This window comes from Emydura macquarii, unplaced genomic scaffold, assembly GCF_026122565.2.
Source record: "Emydura macquarii macquarii isolate MOO-44397 ecotype Brisbane River unplaced genomic scaffold, CSIRO-AGI_Emac_v2 contig_691, whole genome shotgun sequence".
NCBI lineage: Eukaryota > Metazoa > Chordata > Testudines > Chelidae > Emydura > Emydura macquarii.
Genome location: NW_027130828.1, coordinates 1,547,501 through 1,566,057, shown reverse-complemented (window position 1 = coordinate 1,566,057; position 18,557 = coordinate 1,547,501). Strand labels below are relative to the sequence as shown.

The 18,557-nt window shown below is 45.4% G+C and overlaps 1 protein-coding gene across 3 annotated transcripts in view; it reads left to right on the top strand.

Annotated features, from left to right (window-relative positions):
- Positions 1 to 18,557, top strand: part of PBX3 (PBX homeobox 3) — a 151,681-nt gene that overhangs the window by 126,379 nt on the left and 6,745 nt on the right. For all 3 annotated transcript variants that reach the window (XM_067541674.1, XM_067541673.1, XM_067541675.1), the window contains 3 exons: positions 4,286 to 4,476; positions 7,274 to 7,409; positions 18,029 to 18,194. In XM_067541674.1, coding sequence (XP_067397775.1) covers positions 4,286 to 4,476; positions 7,274 to 7,409; positions 18,029 to 18,194 — 493 coding nt within the window. The remainder of the gene's footprint in view (positions 1 to 4,285; positions 4,477 to 7,273; positions 7,410 to 18,028; positions 18,195 to 18,557) is intronic.

The window sequence follows — 18,557 nt, the reverse complement described above, 5'->3', positions numbered from 1 at the left end:
TAGAATCAGGCCCTTTATCTAGCTCCAATTCAACAAGCCTTTCTCCAACAACTCAGGGATGTATGGGAAGGGTTCCTGTCTCTTGAGAGCAAGAAGTTCACTGCAGCTTTTAAATAGTACAGTGTTGTCTGTGTTCATCTTCCTGTTTTAAAAAACATGGATTTTACTAATATTACTCAGCAACATTGTTCTGAGATTTCAAGATCTGGTGAAGAAAATGAATTATCTGACTCTTCTGGAGGGCAGTTTAATACCCTTTTTGTACAGAAATATTTTCATGGGGAAAAAATGCCAGAAAATATTTTCACTGCAACCATTTCCTTTCATACAGTGCTTTGGAAAAATCACCCCAAATCTTGTGAATAATGATGCAATTAGGTGGCAAGTATTGTGCTCGTGACATTTTCTCTGTGTCAAGTATTTTAATTTTACAGTATTTTTCAGAGCCCCTTGTTGTCTCAGGAAAAGAGATACTGCGTTTTGGTACATAGGTTACTTTATCAAAGTGTATTATTTACCCAATGAAGGAAAGCTTCTTGCATGACAGTCAGATGGGTAAATATGTTTTCTCTGAAACATCTATGTTATGAATCCTCCTGGGGACCAAGAGGCGAAATGCAAATGTAGAGCCAAATCTTCCAAATACTTACCAGGAAATGTATGCTCATTACCCTGCGGAGCGCCAGTGGAGGAACTGCTACACCTGACAGTAAGGGTTCAAATCCAGAGGCTACTGTTGTCTATGTAAGGATGCCCTGGGATCTGGCTCTATGTGTTTGCAGGATTGGGCCCTTAGAAGTGGCTTTTATGGTGATCATCACTTAGTGGCTCTGGATGATCAGGTCTGCCTGGGGTGATGCTGGCTGAAATCACCACACCTGGGTCAGACGTGTGCAAGTGCCTACGTTTACAAAATGTGAATCCACGTTGCTTGGGGCAGAAATAAATTTTCAGTCCAGTTTCCAAGAATCCATCATTTTCGTTTTTTTCATTGGCAAAACCTATAGACCCGAGCAGGGCCAGGGCCAGGGCCGCGATCCCAATTAGTGACTAGGTGCCATGTCAGCACGTAGCAGGGACTCCTGGCAGAGCAGAAGGAGCAGGACGCAGACCGTGAGAACTGGGATATGCAGTCTGTTTCACGCTGGCAGTATCAAAGCGACGTGTCTCCGATTCAGTCATGCCACTTGCTTGTGGGTGGAGCCTTGACATGCCAAGTTGATCCACAAGGGACATTTTTTTGCGTGTGGTTAAACAGGATTTCCAGTTTTAACTCCTCCGCTAGAATCGGACCCGACACGCCTGGCAGCCCTGCAGGCAGGCAGGGAATCCACTGCTATTGGCTCCCTGCCTTGCCCCGACGGGGAAAGGAGGCTCTCGGCCTGATCTGCGCAGTGGGAGGAGCTGCTTCCTTGCTCATCTTCCCTCCCTCCCTGATGAGTGGAAATATTTCATTCCCCAGGGACATCTCTGGCCCCCAGTTCACACGAGGAACAACTCTCAGAGGGAGGAGAGGAGCAGTTCCCAGTCTCCTTCTCCCTGGCAGCAGACGGATCCGTTGCCACCACCAGTGAGGGGCCAGGCTGGCCCCTGTTGGCTGGAGGAAGGGAGCTGGCAACCATCTGGCACCTGCTGTTTTGTTGTTTCGGGCAATTAAAATAAACCAAAGGGAGGGAAAATGTGCAAATGAAAAACTAAGCTCAGATTTCCTAAAATATAAACTGCCAAACCCAGGAAACCTCGCTGGAGACGGGGAGCTGGGGATGGAAGTACAGCTCCCTGCTCATTGCCTCCTCCTCCCTCCCTCGCTCAGCGATGCCAGTGGAGCGCCACATGTGGACTGAGCAGGAACTGTGACCGTGACTCCGTGACAGTGCTGCTAGCGGTGCCATCGTCAGGGAGACGCAGCCAGGCCCAAGATCCATCACTGCACGGTGCACAAAGTGAGTCCTGCACCCCTTCAAGGCAAGGAGCGGAGCCTTCTCAGAGTGCTGCCTCCAAAGCTGTACAGCGAGGATGTAAATCAGCCTGTAATTTACTTTCAGTAGTGTAAAGAAAAAAATCACTTCGCCTGAAGTGTATGCATCTTTCTTCAGGGTGTACCCAGATTTTAATTATCTAAATGTAAATACTTAACGAATTTTACTTAGAGTAATGAGCTAAAGTGCACACTACATAAATGAGATGTTCTAATTAATCATGTATGAACTACTGGTTTAAAGAAAAGCTATGTGAATTCTGCAAATGTTGGGCTAGTGCCAAATTGCTAATCAGCATTTGCATTCATAGATGGCTTCACTTAATAAGTTGTGAGACATTCAGCAAATGTTATAGGAAATTATGAGTTTTTAGATGCATAAAGTTTTCACTTTTAACTCTTTCCTTCACATGGGCTCCTGAAATTCAGATGAATCATTGAAAAACTAGATGGAGAACAAAGCATAAGAAGATTCTTAACCCGTTTTAAAATAAAAGTGAAGCTAGCACCACTGCATAGATGGCCCGATCAAGACATTTGCACTGTTTCCTCTGCATGATTTAGTGACTGCTGAGTGTCGTATTCAGAGCGCAGCATGTTAGGTGCCTGAGAGTGAAAGCCTTTGGCCATCTTTGGCAGTGATTATAGCTCAGTTTTCTTTACGACATCCACCTTGCTTATATAATCAAAACACATACCTGCAAAGCCTCCTACAGCCTCTCGGACATCCTCCTTTCTGTCATGGTCTTTCACAGGAACAGAGCTTCCCTGTATTTTCTGCATGCCTAAAGTATGCAGCTGTCCACTAGCACACTGTGGATCTCCTGTTTTCCTAAGGCCTGGTTAGGACAATGACTGGTTTGTGCATGGAATATGGTTGAGTTCAACCTTGATTCCCTAGGAAGAGATTAATTCTGTACTTGCAACTTAGTTCCCACAAGTAGATAACAGTCTTGGTTTTTGTTTTTGAAAGAGAGAAAGGATAAATAAATCAGCCTAGTTTGTGACTGCACCCAGCCTCTGCTTAGGGAGAGGCCAGAATGCCAGCACCACAACTGCTTCTTCATAGCAACATTCAGATCAGGAAAAGTCTCTTGATGATGCAGCATGAGAAATTTAGATTGCACTATCCTCCTCACTGCTTAATCTGTGGAGGCAAAAGGGAATGCTGCACTGTCCCTCCTCGGTGTTTCAGGCCATTCTGTGGAGCCCAGGGCCCAGATAGCCCTGCAGACGCATGGCATGTGGCCTCTGTGTAATTAGGTCTTTTAAAGGGTTTGCTCTAGGTAAAATCAAAGATGTTTCAAAACCGTAATCTGCCACAGCTGGTTAAACAATTACTTGCTGTGTGAGAGTGGTGACGTGTATTTCTGGAAGGGAAGTCACAGTATCAGGGCTTCAGAGATACAGGGTGTCTCACCCACATTTAGCTTATTCACTCTGCTCTGCAACAATGGAGTCTCAGCGACTGTTACACTCATGCCTGTTGCTATTTATACGCTATGATTTGTGCATGCCTTTCAACTTTGGTGTCCTGCTCATTCCAGAAAAATACACTTACTCTGTCTTGGAGATTTATTTCTCTTTAAATGTAGAAAAAGCCATAATATACTCACAGCTCGTTTGTCCCCCTTTGTTTATGTAAAAAGAAAAGAGAATCAAAATTTCATTCACAAATATGTATCTATGTATATCAGTTATAGTATTGCCGGTCAGAGGAAGGCTCTGCTCCCTAACAAGGGAAAGACGGGCCGTGCTCTAGTGAAGACAAACCCTGGAGTTCTCTGCTGGACGAGCCTGAGAACATGGAGGGAGATAGATGGCTAATGGAAAGGCCACATGGGTGGAGAGCGTGTGTGTGCGGGGGGAAGGCGGGGAAGTGGCATGGTGTCTTGGTATCCCAAATTAGGAGGGTCGCTCTTTGCCCAGCCTCTTTTCCTGCTTGCTTTGCTCCCCACTCTATGTGGGTGAGGATAGCTCCTGCAGCCTCCTCACGAGGGGCGTAGCTAAGGGTCGGCCATGGCCCACCCACTTTAAAAGCAGATCCACCCAGTCAGATTTTAAGCAATTCATTCCGTGTTTTTATCAGCCTCTGTTTTGCATGTGCCCACCTGTGTCAACCACGGGCCTGCTGAAAAATCAGTTTTGGCTATGCCTCTGCTCCTCACAATCCCCACCACTGCAGAACCAGGCAGTGCAGAGCCCCCGGGTCTGGGATGGGGTGCGCAGGCAATCAGCAGTCAGGTCAGCAGTTATGTTCCTGTCTAACAGCACAAAACCATCTCTAAGCTGCTCCGTCTTTCACAGGCATGTAACGAATTCACCACACACGTGATGAACCTGCTTCGAGAACAGAGTCGGACACGTCCCATTTCTCCGAAGGAGATTGAAAGGATGGTGGGCATCATCCATCGAAAATTCAGCTCGATCCAGATGCAGCTCAAACAAAGCACTTGTGAAGCAGTAATGATTCTGAGATCAAGATTCCTTGATGCCAGGTACATGGGAGAATAGTTTTGCTGCTGCTTTTATTCAGGCAGTGTTTGCTGAATGGCTGACAAAGAGAGCCATGCCTCTCTAGGAGCTGTGCTCCAGTATGCCTCCATGTGTGGATTCACCCCAGGCTAGCCCCACTGCCCTTGGGAGGTAGTTCTCAGTGCTGTTCAGCCACTCAGTGGCTGCTTCGTGAAGGGGAATTTCACTGCAGAACGCTTTCATGGAAAGAAATGCCTGTGTTTTAGTACAAGGCTTAAATACTGCCCGTCAGTTAATTTGCCAGAACATCTTGTAGAGCTGTCCAGGGTCCATGGAAAGGTTGTTTCAGGCATCCTGGCAGGTATTTGAGCAGTGCCAGGTGCAGGGTAGCCATGGTACAGGGTGGGTGTTTTAGAAACATGTCTTGCAAAATAGTGTAAACTGGTCACTAAGGTGAATTATCTCACAGACTATGCACACAGGCTAAGACTGTGCCCAGGTTAGGTTCTGTGTGGCTGTTGGCTACATGTGCCTGGTTGATGCTGTTTACTAAGGGCCTGATTTGGTTGGCCTTGCTCCCTCTGACGGAGTCAGGCGCTGAACGTCACCAGCTACACTAGTCAGAACCAGCATGTGCCTCTGTAACAGTCGGGTGGTGTCTCTGGAGCACAGAGCTGCTTGCCAGCAGACAGGGAGCCTCTCAAGCACTCTGGCTGGAGTGCAGTTTGGGGCTATCTCGGGCCTTGGGAACTCTTTCTTTGCTCAGTAACAGTTAAGCACTTTGACTGGGAAATCCATGTGAGTGCTGCTCAGCACACACAAGGGATAAGACAGTGCATCTGTCTGTCTCTCCATGGAGATGCCACCAAGCACTTCAGGGAATAGCATCCTAGAGTAGGACAGTGGGTGCTCGGGAAAGGGTGTGCGTGGAGAGAGGAGCTGAGCAATGCGGTTCCTGCTGATCTCGAGTGCCAGCTTTCTCCACACGATGGTGCAGCAGCAGAAATAGACAGAATGAAATTACAAGAGGTTTATGGAAACAATTAGGTTTCTTTTGAACCACGGAGCAGGCTGCATTAGTGACCACAGGTGTCATTCCTTCCTGGAGAGCTGCACTAATGCAGATTACAGGAACCTATAGCAATTAGGTTTCCTGAGAGGTATGATATATAGGAGGAAACTGAGCAAAACTCTCTGAGCCCTAGGTACAGAACAGAATCCTAGCGGTGCCTCCCTGCAGCCGGTACATGGCACCTTACACCTGAAAGCTGTTACCAGCAAAACAAGAATGAAATAATTTCACTAATGAGATGGTCACTGGCAGGTGTGGCAAATTAAAATAATGACAAACAGTTGGGGAAATGTCTGCAGCACACACCAGTAACTGCACAAGGTGCAGATGTGCCTTTGAAAGTGATTTCTTTACAAGGAAGGAGGGTAAACAAGGTAAAATGAGCAAAAGCCCAGTAGTGAGATAAACACAGCTCTGGGGAGAGAGTCTGCCTGCGCCAGGATCTGGGGTATTGAGTAACACAGTGATACCAGTGATGCTGTCCTGCACACCATTCTGATTGCAGTCAACCCTGAGGGGAATGAAACTTGGAAGAAAATGCTCAGTGGGTCCCTTTCAAAGCCTGTGCTTAGAAAAAACACAACACTGGGTTGCAGGGAAAGACTTCTGAAGCCATGCAAATGGTGGGGTTTGGATTCATCTGTTCAACAGCCCCCGTACACTGGGAAAGGAGCACAGGGCCTCCTAATCCTGGCAAAGAAGGCCAGTCAAATACGCTGCTGCTCTCAGCTCACATTTCCTGGGTAATTGGACAGGCTGGAGCATGCACCAGGGCAGTGCATTTAAGGACAAATGTCTCTGCCTTCCAAGCCCGGGCACTGTAGCAGGGAGATGAGAGCACTGTTGGAGGATCATAGCCTGTGCTGCACGCTAGAACTCACTGGTGCCATTTAGACATAGCCCATAGTAAGAGAGAGCATGGAGTCGTACCACCCCAGGGGAGCACCGGAAACCATTCTCTAGTGGGGTGCACCTAATATCCCTTCACATAGCCAGCGAGCTCTGCCGGATGCTGTATAGCGGGGCAGAGCCACGTGCTTCCCTGCCTCCTTTAACCCTTGCTTCTTACTGGGTGCCCATGTAAGGGCGGGCCCCAAGGTTCTTGCAGTTAAACGGTGAGCGATTCATGCTCCGATTTTCAGCAGAGAGCAATAGCGTGTCATCAGGGAGGCATCCAATTTCAGATCTGTAATGCCCTGGAGAGACAGGCTTGAGACTGGTGCTGTCCAGCAGGCTCTGAACTGTCCATCTGTCTAGCTCTACCTATGTTCTGCTTTTCATTTGATTAGTTTTTCCCCACTGCACCCATTGCCATGGTATGGGGCTACTCCCAGAAAGGCGTATCGCGCTAAGGGTGAAGTACTGAGAACAGAGACAGCCTAGTGATAGGGTACTGAACAAAAGTTTAATTCCTTGCCTAGCCATTTGAACTACAGAGTTACTGTCTGAGAACCCATGTGCCATGGCAGTGATTATAAACTCTTTGGCATGGTGCTGAGAAGAACTCGGAGCAGGTCAGATCATGCTGCCATGGAAGCCAGTGGCAAAACCCCCCTGATGTGACTGGGGAAGGGGCAAGGCCTGTGTGTGTGTCTGCAAGGTGCCCATGAGGTAGAGTTGTCAGCTCAGTGATAAGTGTGCTGCACACAGACTAGTATGTGTGTTTATGAAGGCTTCGTCCTGAATAGAACCTCCTGCAGACTTCTGTGAGCATCTGTACCAGCAATGGGTTTCTTTCCTCGTTTCAGACGAAAAAGGCGTAACTTCAGTAAACAAGCCACAGAAATCCTGAACGAGTATTTTTACTCCCACCTCAGTAATCCCTACCCCAGTGAAGAAGCCAAAGAAGAGCTGGCAAAGAAATGCAGCATCACAGTATCACAGGTAAGACGAGACTCGTGTCATCATCATCATCATCATCACCTGCCAAGTTAAAGACATGTTGCCAGCGCCACTCTTGGCTGGCAGGACTGACCCCTCTTAAGACTGAGGAATATGACACAGAGTAGAAGTGTCTACCCGTGACCGCTCTTGCTTTTGACAGACACACCTTCCGTAGAGGGCTGCTCCTCTCTTTTGAAAGCAAAGCTGTTTCACAGACCTATGGAGGATCTGGGGTGAACATTTGCATAGGTGCAGGCAGTGGTGAGTGCAGCTGTGTCTGCTGGCTCTGCTCTGTGTCTGCTGGCGCTAATGTGTTGGTCTATCAAGATGGCAACTCTTGCTGGGCTGCTGTGCAAGTTCTTTCCAGCTATGGAAATGTGGGAGTTCAGTGGGCCAAGGCAGTTGCTCTCCATCCATGCAATGCCTGGTCCTTCTGGGTGTCTACCCCCACAGGCCAGTCTGTGCCTTTCTCTCTTGTTTCAGCTTCAAGGGAAGATGCATTCCAACGTCTTTTGTAAGATCCCTAAGGAAATCCAGTAGCCTCTGCCCCCTTTTGTGAACATATAAATTAATGTGTTTGAAACATACATGTAAAATATCACAGATAGATGCAGAATGTGATTGTAAGCTCTTTGGGGCAGGGATCCTGTTGGGCCTATGAAGGTCCTGGCTTACTTTATGGTGCAGTAAAATGAATAAATAAAATGAATACATGTAACCAGCTATTCAGCATTACATCATATGCAATCTGTACCTGTCAATCAGATCCTTAGATGGTTCATCCCTGATTGTCAGCTATAAATTCATTAAAGCTTAACATTAATTCAGTGAAAAGCCAGTTTATTGACAAACACGTCATTGTTTTTATGGATCAGCTTTCTTTGATTGGATGACGCCTGTAAGAAGGTCTCTTTTCTAACCCAATCAGAATACAAATTTTCAATAGCAGTACAGTGACAATTGTTGCTGCATTGCAATAACATCTATTAGGCAAAATGATTCCCTTCTTTCAGCCATTTGGTATATCAGCAACATCACTGCAATAAAATAGTGCAACAGAATCAGTGGTTTTGCCTCAAAAACAAACATCTCTGCTGTGCCTGGACTCTGCTTCCCATACAAGCCAGAATGTATCTAACTGCTCGAGATGATTCTCCTAACAGCTCTGGACTATTATCCTGCAATGACTTTCCAATCCATGGACATTCTGTTGCACAGAGCTTTAATTTACTCTTTACCAAATTTACATGCCATAAAAAATGCAAAGTATTCCTTTTCTTTTTAAAAGAGCTGGCGTAGTAGAGTGTCAAAATCCTCTCTCAGCAAGGCTGGCACTTGTATTTTGGGAAAGGTTGGGACTTGGGTTTCAGGAAAGTAAATTTAACAATAGTTTCTAAATTTTACAGCAATTTCATCTCCTACTACTGATGACTGAGATGCCAGCTCCCTCTAGTTCCAATCAGCTTTGCTTATCAATATTTTAAGTCATTATAAATGTAAAAGGAACAATGCCTGCGGTTAATGTGTTAAGTATTAATGATTGCAGGCTCTGGAATTGGCATTATTAGCGACATAACCTCTGGATCAACCTTTAGTTTTATAATTAAGACGTGATTTGAGATTTAGTTTACAGGTCTCCAGTGAAACTCTGGCATTTTCGGGTGCTTTATGGTAAGTTTAAGTAGGAACCTAGTCTAAAAAAAGACACCCAACTCTATAATGTGTAGTAATTCTTAGGTGACTTTAGATACACCAGAAGAAATCAAAGACCCAGAAAAATACATTGCAGCCTAAATAAGGCCAAAGGGAATCAGTTTCAAAACCCTCCGTTTCTTTATTCAACCCCTCCACAACAAAGAGTCTCTTCAGAATGTGCATCAAGCGCATTTTTCTCAGCAGTAAATGTTGGTGCTTAAGACCTGGTACAGCTAATAGGGTAGAGAAGCAACTAAATTCTCCCTACTCCATTTCTTACTAGGTGTAAAGGTGAGTCAGAACTAGCTGTTGTCTTTGTCCTCGTTTTGTTCTGAAAACTTTCTAAATTAAGGAAAACTTAACCGTCGGTGTCTGTAGAAAGACTTGTCAGGTTCTCATTTCCCTCTACGTGTTTTCTTACCCTCCCCAGCTGCAGAGGGCCCTGCCTGCTTCTAAATCAGTGAGATTCTGTTGTGTGAGGCGAAGGGACATACAATGGGTGTGTTCCCCCTTATGCCATGGAGCAGGACGGTGTGGGACCCTCAACACCAAACCCATTCACGCAGGCATGGCACAGGACTGGGCTCTGCACCTCAGTTATTTCCTAGCATCATCCCCCTGATTATAGCACCAAAATACTGAATGGATAAATTCACCCCGGGCCTGATCCAAAGCTCACTGAGGTCGATGGAAGGTCTCCCATTGAGTACAGCGGGTTTTGGTTTGGGAGCTAGAGTAGCGAATAAAGGGTTAACACTGGGATGAGAAGTACTTTAAAGTGGTTCACAATACATTGTCTAAGGTGCAGATTTTTTTAAGTGGAGGAAGGTTTGTGATACACTGGATCAGTGTACTACAGGGCCTCTCTTCGGTGAAGTTATGGGTGGGTCAGATTAGAATTTCGGATGCAAGAGACCAAAGCCCTTAGGATGAAACCAAAAACAGAGGCATAGAGGCTGTCATTAAGATGTGTGGAAGCCACTAGTGCAGTTAAGCCTCCGGTACTGGCAGGATCTTTCCAGGTGGGATTCTGGAGCAGAGGCTCCCAGCAGGGCAGGCCGGCGCGTGGTCGTGGAGACCTACAGGAATAGTCTCCCTGGGTTTTGGGGATGGCTGTGGTGTTCCTGATAATGAGATGGGCAGATTGTGGGAGTGTGATTTTTTTTTTTTAGGGGATGATTTAGCTCATCTGTGGAAAATGGAGTTTAATGAAGAAATGTAAAAGCAGTGGCCTGTGCAGACTAAACCAAAATAGAGCACAGCTGCAAGGAGCTGTCAGTCAGGACACTGAACAGAAAGGGAATTTAGACTGTAGGATAGAAAATCGCTGAAGCCATCTGCACAGTATGTGGCTTTAGTAACAAAGGACATTGAGATACTAGTCTGCATCGGCAGGGGAAATGACTATGACTGGGCGTACGAGATCTGGCTGGACCTCACCCGAGGGAGCCCTCCATTTGGGAGAATATTTCTGTTGGGAAGATATTATTGCCATAAGCAGGGTGCCACATGGAGCTGCAGGGGGCTGCAGAGTTAATCCGTATTTCTGTGCTGAAAGTCTGCCCAGGTTGGGTTTCTTTTCTCTGAGGTGACTTGAACAACTGACTGTTATGAACAGGCATTATGAAGTAGAAATGGTTACCCTGCTCTCGTGGAAGACTGCAAAAGCCAGAGGATGCATCCAGAAATCAAGGGTAAACATGGCAATCCATTTAGCAAACTGGAAGGAGTAGCACACACATGGGATAAGCAATGGCACCAAAGAAAATGGAAATGACTGAACGGGGCCTGAGAGGCCACCTGACAGTTTTATGGGAAGAGGAGAGTTGAACTACGGTAAATGGAGCCTGGGTTGAGATAAACGTAAAGGTCTCAGGCCTGTGGGGATCACAGCCTCTTCTTGACTAGGAATTTGGGGCCCTTAAATGAAAAGCCTAATGCCACATTGCAGGAAGAGTCCCTTGATTTTTTCCAGCAGCTGAGAGAGTAGCTATTTGCAAGTACTGGGTGAGCGAATCTCACAAGAGTCAGAAGTTTGGTTTGGGTGTTCAGCTGGACCCCTTGCCTCTGCAGACAAGCTGGGCTTTCCTGTGACTTTTCTGAGTCCCCTTCTGCTGGACATTGGAGGGGGATCGAGAGACCAGCATCTCTCCTGGCGTTACAGCTCTCCCATTTCCCATACTACTGCACCCAGGAAGTGCGGGGGGGGGGGGAAATGGAATGAAAAATACGTTTTAGAAATGTTGACTGAAGATTTCCAAACCTCCAAAACTGTTTGCTTCAAATGTGTGGGGAAAGAGTTGTCTCAGCTCTGATTTTACCCAGCCAGGTTCGGCCACTCCTTGTAGCCTCCCGCACTGAGAATCCCATGTACCTCTTCCTGTCGGCGGTAGTGGCCTGGGAATGGCGTGGGCAGGACCCAAGATCTGAGAGAGGAAGGGACATTTTCTCACTTAAACATTTAATTCAAAGTTTGACGCTGCCCCTTTCAGCAAGTAACTCCCCTAGATTGCATCGCTGTCTGTAAATCATGCTGCTGGTGGAGCTGCCCTGAGCTGCAGACAGTGGCTGGGGATCCCGGTGCATGTAGGGGCAGGTGGAGATAAATGGTTTCAGGTTTGATGTCAGTGTGTATAATAATTTGTAGAGCAGGTTTTTCAAGAAACACATAAAGACAAACTATTTATTAAGATGAACACCTAATGCGATTTCATTATGAAGAGTACAGAAAAGATATTTTTAAAAAGTGTCCTTAGCAGAGAACATTGTCGGCTGTAATTTAGAACTATCCAATCAGCACGTGTTTGAGGGAGATACATTATCATCTGTTCTTTACCTACTATGGCTGCAAGGCTGATGTTCTAAACTTGTGCAGATGAGCCTCTTTCAGGGTGTCATGAACACCTACCAGCCTATCAAGCACGCTGTAGAAAAGGCATAATCATTGCTGAACGCAGTGTCAGTGGATTATGGTAGTAAATTTTTTTTACTGATTCAAACAAAATAAAAATATGCTTGACAAGAATGTATATTTAAAATAAAAACGGAATCAATGTCAATACAAAGGAATTGAAAGCCAGCTTCTGCATTCTGTTTAAAAAGATTTTTGTTTTACTTTATTTTTTGCAAGCACATTAAAATTAAGAGCCAGGGATTTATGGGGTCTTATCCCTGACTTCAAATTGGATGCAAATAAATGTAAATAAAAAAGGGGAATATGAAAAACCAGTTTCCAGAGGTAAAAATATGAAACTACTAACCATGCAACATGCACCATAAATATTCCACAGATCATTTCAAAATTTCATAATCCGTTACATTTAATTAGGCACAGTACCTGAAGTGTGCACTGCCAATAAACATGGAAACACAATGGAAAATTTTCTGTGGTTTGTGGTGCATAAATGTTCAGTTTACTAATTTCAATAATGACACTTCACTGTCAGCTGCTTCTTTCACAGAACAAACACTGACCCGTCCTGTGGAACTAGCATGTGCAGGGAAGCAAGGCAGGGCTGCACTGTACAAAACCCTGCAGTTATGCATCTTGATGATTTAAGTAATAATTTATTGTCTTTTTTATTTAACATTGTAATTAACATGATAAATAAGTGCAACTGTATTGTCTGAAACGTAATATACAATTCAGCCCAATTAATTAATTGGCCTTCCGTGATCAGGAGGAGAAAGATGTTCATTATTTTTTTTATGTGAAGAGAGAGTTTGTTTTAATGAAAAATGTGCTACTAAGCAGCTTATGTTTGAGACAACTTGCAACCGTTTGGGAAGAGTGTAAAGTTTGAAGTGCCAGGAGGTGCTAGGTTTTCCAACCTGCTGCTTCGCTAGCCACCCAGGCACCCCTGCTTGAGAGCATGTGTTTTTCGTTTGTAACACTTCTATGCTGGCCCTCAGCCAGGCATTCGAAAGCTCACCGTTTGGGAAGCGCACCCTCTGCTTCGGGGCTTGGTGTTTCTTAGTGAATACTTCATTCTTTAACAACATCATCTAGCTCTTCGTCAGCGGATTTCAGAGGAGTCCAGCGTCGTTAGCCCCATTTTTGAGATGCTGAAACTGAGGCACAGAGAGGGGAAGTGACTTGTCCATGCTCACGCAGCAGGCCAGCAGTACAGCCGGAACTAGAACTCAGGTCTCCTGACTTACAGTTTGGTGCGCAATCTGGCCAGCTATAAAACTGTACAAGGCATGGAGGGGAGAGCGGGTCTGCAGCCTGCCACACCATCCCCTGTGGAGGGGGAATGCTGGACAGTGTTGAATAGCCCATGGTTAGTGGTCACTTTCTAAGGGCTAGACCCTGCTTCCACATCTCTCCTGGTCTCTACCTGTACTATTAAATACAGCTTGCACCTGGCCTTGTCACAGGCCTCCATCCTGCCAAGACTAGAACTGTAAATTGGGGCTCCTAACGTAGCTAAGTAGCAGTTACTGCTGCTCGTAGCAGGGGTGATGCACAGTGATCTGAATGGTGTAGATCCATACTGACCTTCAAGGTGAAGCCGTTGTGGGGAGCCACCATTCCTATGCATTCCTGCTGCTCTGGGCTGGTAATTAAATGAGGGTGAAGAGAATCATTTTGGCGGCTAGGAACTTTTTAGCATCATCATAAACTAAGTCTAAAATAGACCCCCTTCCAAAAGAGCACGGAGGGTTGCATATCGAAACTACTGATTTCAGGCTAAGCTGTGTAGTACTTGATGCACCCATCTGCTCAGATGAAAGGACTTCTCATCTTGAACTGAGATTCTTAACGATCTCCCCGTATTATGGGCACCCCCCGCATTGTGTCCCCATCTGTATGGACAGACACCCCACATGTGCTGCATTTCAATGAGCATGGCTCTGGAGGATTGCTGTTCTGAATGCAGGGAGATAAAGACGCCATTTAAGTTATGCATGGCAGTGAATGGGGAATTTTTAATGGTCTCACTGGATAGGAAAACCTTTATCCACTCTTTGCAAACAACTGCATACATGCCGTGGGATTCTTCTCTTTGTGTCGGTGATTCCTGGATACCACAGCACAGATCCAAAGTATTCAGACTTTCCTCTGTTCCTAATATCCATATTTGTCCATGAGTCACCATCTGGCATGTCAAGCAATCTTTGAATGAATGTTTCCTGCAGCAGGTGCCTGATGCTTTGAAAGTGCATCCACCTCCTCCAAATAGGCTGAGACAGGAAGCATGAGACTGCAGTCTGGGGACAGCCACTATATGCCCGTGAGTAGGGCCCCAGCTCCAGGAGTCAAGTGATTACCTCAGACTCTTAGCTTTCATGTACAAAAATGAAGCAAGGTTCTAGCCTGCAGGGCTGTAAAGAAAAGCCTGAAATCATGAGCCAAGTGTAACCAATGCAGAGATGTCTGCCTGAGTCTGGAGACGGCTGGAAACTAGCTCTGAGATGTGTGAACTGCTGCAGGCTCTTAACGCCAACGCCCACTGCTGTGAAAGGGGCCTCCCCTCAGCCCCTGGCCACTCCTGTTCCAGCAAGGGCAGGGTCACAGCCTGGCGTGGGACTACACAGGTGGAGACACAGCAGGCTCCATGGCGTGGTGTGCCTGCAGGCCCCAGTGACTCAATTCGCACGGCTTGCTGCCAGGCCTGACTTCAGACAGTTTGCTGTGGACCGCTGATGCTGCCCATTGGGGGCTGTCTCTTGGTCAGCGCTGGAGCTCGGCTTCCAGGGACCACTGGCCTGATTTCCAGCCTCTGCTGCGAATTCAGCTGCAGATCAACATTTTCCAACCTCTCCTAACTCCTGACCCTGCCAGGGTGGGAGCTGTGAGTGCACAGCATTAGGCAGCCCCGTTTGAAAGCGGCCTGGTGTGCTATGAAAAGCTCTACCCACTGCAGCCAGGAAGGACTCTGGGGCGCATACGGCTTCCCATGGCACGGGGAGGCAGATAATCACTGATGAGCGGGAGAAGAGCCCAGACCTGATTCCAGCAGGAGCTGCATGTGCTCAAGCCCTGAGCGAGCCCTGGGAATAACACGGCTGACCTGGACAAACACGAGCACCATAAGACTGACTAACCTAGATCCCTGGACTGCACTGTACCGTGGTGTGCAGCATCCTGCCACCACCACGGTCCCGGCTGAGTCCAGTGCCTGGAAGACAATTAAATCACAGCAGCTGTAGGAACCTGGGGGAGCAGAGTTCTGTTATCTACAGCCTTCAGCATGCTCTGAGCTGCTGCGCCTACTCACCCTCACTAGCTCTGCAGGTTCCCCATCCTCCTCCCCCCCCTGCTGTTGTTCTGTTCAAGTGTCTGTTTGTCCACGGGTGACCAAGAGGTTGGTCTGTGAGTGTCTCCAGACTGCAAGTATCTGACTCCATTATCGTTCCACTGCAAATGTATTTCATGGAAGATTTTTTTACAAATCCTCAGGCGGGGTTATTGACACAGATACATTAATTCTGATTGTAGTGTCAGAAACATTGTTTTTCTGGGGTGACCAGTGAAGCCCAAAGCCCTACAATTAGTCAGGTGTGGAGTGCAGATTTTCATTTGAGGAATAGTTTTAACATTTTTTAGGTATTCATTTAGATGTGGTGTGCAGGTTAAACATAACGTACGATCACTGCTCCTTTCATTGCTTCCAATTAAACCTTGCTTGTTAGTTTAACCTCTAGGTAATCCCATCAAACAATTGATGTCAAGGAAACACTGCCCACAGTGGCTTTGGATGAGTGGCCATTAATTTTAATTGCCTTGATATTAAAGATTAAGAAGTATTGGGACTAGCAGAATGGAAACGATCTGATGTCAAGCAAATCCACTCACTGAGGCTTCCCCAGGCTGCTGGTGATATTAAAATTTTACTGTGAGAATTAAATAAACCTTTATTAGTGATGGCTGTTGTTTGATTGGTCCAGAGGTGTGCATAAACAGAGGGTTCTTACACATCCTCGGACAATACAGTTGATGTACAGAGATTCCTCAATTATGAAACCGTTAATAAAGCCGTAATCTGATTGTCTACGATAATTATTTGCTGGGTTTCATTAATGTATTATTGCTTCCCTGACTGACAAGGTAATATTAGGTGCAATATATAGAATACAATAGAGTATTGTCCAGGGAGAAGAAAGTATAAGGTACACCTTCCTTATTACATTTAAAGCTGGAGGCTTTTCATTAATTATCTTAAAACAAATGCCAAAGTTATATAGCATACAGCAGGAATTTATCTCCTCCGTATAACCAGGGTGCCTTTTCAAACTCTAGAATCCAGCTATGTTTTGTTTGTTACATGTGTTGTCATTTTCAATTGAATGGCATTCATTTGTATCCATCTCATATAATGTTCTAGACAGAAGTACAATTCCTGGTGAAGTCTGTTTCTTTTCAGGAGAGTGAAGGAGCTGTGCAGAGGGATTTTATTTCCTCTGTGTTAAGGGATGTTCCACATGGTCATTTAAAAACAAGCCCAGCATCAACTGAGGGCCTTGACTCCATATCTGGCATCATGGAAACAGCAGTTAGACGTCTAAGGCACTGCTCCAAGATCTGTTGATGTCAGTTAAAAGACTTTCCTTAATTTCAGTGGGGGTTGGACTCTCTTGGACAGTGGGCGCATAGCAAGCAAATGAAAAGGGTAACCAGACATGGCTGTAGCCCATGTGATTCATGGAGAGGCAGGCAGGAGAAAGCATGCATCCAGTGACACAGCAGAGACCACCAAACAAGCTTAGGTGCAAAATAGCCTTCATGACCCACTAGGCCCTGTGTTTGTCACGTAACGCTGTCCTTACAGGATTCATTCTGAAAAGACCTTCATTTAGCACAGACTCAGCCTTGGCTGAAAATGGAAACATCATAACATCATCAAGTAATAATAACCTGAGAAATTCAGTTTTTGAATACTTTTTTAAATCATCAGATAATGAGAACTGTTGTTTATCTGTGACTGTGAAGTTCAATAACCTTTACATAACTAAACAAAAGACCTGCAGAGAACTCTGATTACAAGGGGTGAACTCCAGAAGTGGAATGTTTTAAGCGAAAATGGCAGTGTTCATGTCAGATCTTGCTACTGTCATGTGATCTTGTGAACCTAAGTCATTATAGATTTGCATTGTTAGGGATTTGTTTCCTTTTACAATGATATTACAGAGTGTTGGTGTGAATACAGTGCAAATAGCCTTACTCATGGAACAAGGAGTTTTCTTGATGGCACTGTATGCCACATCTGTAATTAATTGATTACTAATGAAGAATTTTATTCTAATGGTTGAAGTTAGAAAAGTTTGTCTGATTTCTCAGTGGCTTTCCTTAAGCTGCTCCAGCCATGACCTTTGCATGGGTTAATAGTTGGAACCTCATCCAGCCATCCTGGCATCCATGCAGTATCTTCAAAGGGAGATGACAAAGTAACTTTCCATCCATCATTGATTTATATTGTTCCTTTCATTTTCAGTGGACCAAACACGACTCTGACTGTAGGGCTGCCAAGGTTGTTCCAGCCCAAAAATAAAGAACAATTGCATTCGTTTCCACCGCTCTCCCTGTTTCACTTCACCAAATATCACCTTTTCCCCCCTTCGGTGGCTTTTGGAATCTAGTGTTTATTTGCTTGACAAATGCCTTTTTATTAACAGTAAGCAAAACCATGTTAACTGTGCAGCAAACTCCAAGATGCATATTGTCATAAAAGAATAATCCCTTGTGTATCAGTTTTGCCAAGAGACAAACAGAACCATGTCATGCTCATATCTATGATAATACTCAACTGATCCTTGATTATTGCTTAATTAGTCTAAATACCCAACTGATACTAGATTGAAGGCTGGGGTTTGTGTATTTGATGGACCCAAAAGTGACATTTGGAAGCGATTACACTTCTTCCTGCTGACCGTTATTGGAGGCTTGACTATTTTTCCTTTTTTATCTTCCCACCCAACAGGTATCCAACTGGTTTGGCAATAAGAGAATCAGGTACAAGAAGAATATAGGGAAGTTTCAGGAAGAAGCCAATCTTTATGCTGCAAAAACAGCAGTGACTGCAGCACACGCCGTGGCAGCAGCTGTCCAGAATAACCAGACAAACTCCCCAACCACACCAAACTCTGGTACGTACCAGGAGCTTTTTCATTCACCCAGCCCAGTAAATGAAAGCAAAGTGGGAAGGAAAACTCCTCTAAGGTTGCAGTGAATTTAGTATGGTTCAGAATGCTGCAGTATTCCTCACCCAGACTTAAATGATGTAATATAATGTCTGATGCCATGGTTAAGAATTTAGAGTGGGATTTTTAAAAAAATGATGAGTGTTGGCTTAACTATCCCATTGACTTCAATGGCAAAACTCCAGTTGACTTCAATGGGACCGGAGTTAGGCTAATGCTGAGCCCTTTTCAGAATTGCATCTTAATCCACAAAATGAAAATGATGCTGCGGGGCTCAGCTTTTTGGCCATTTCTTTTGTCTGTAGCTAT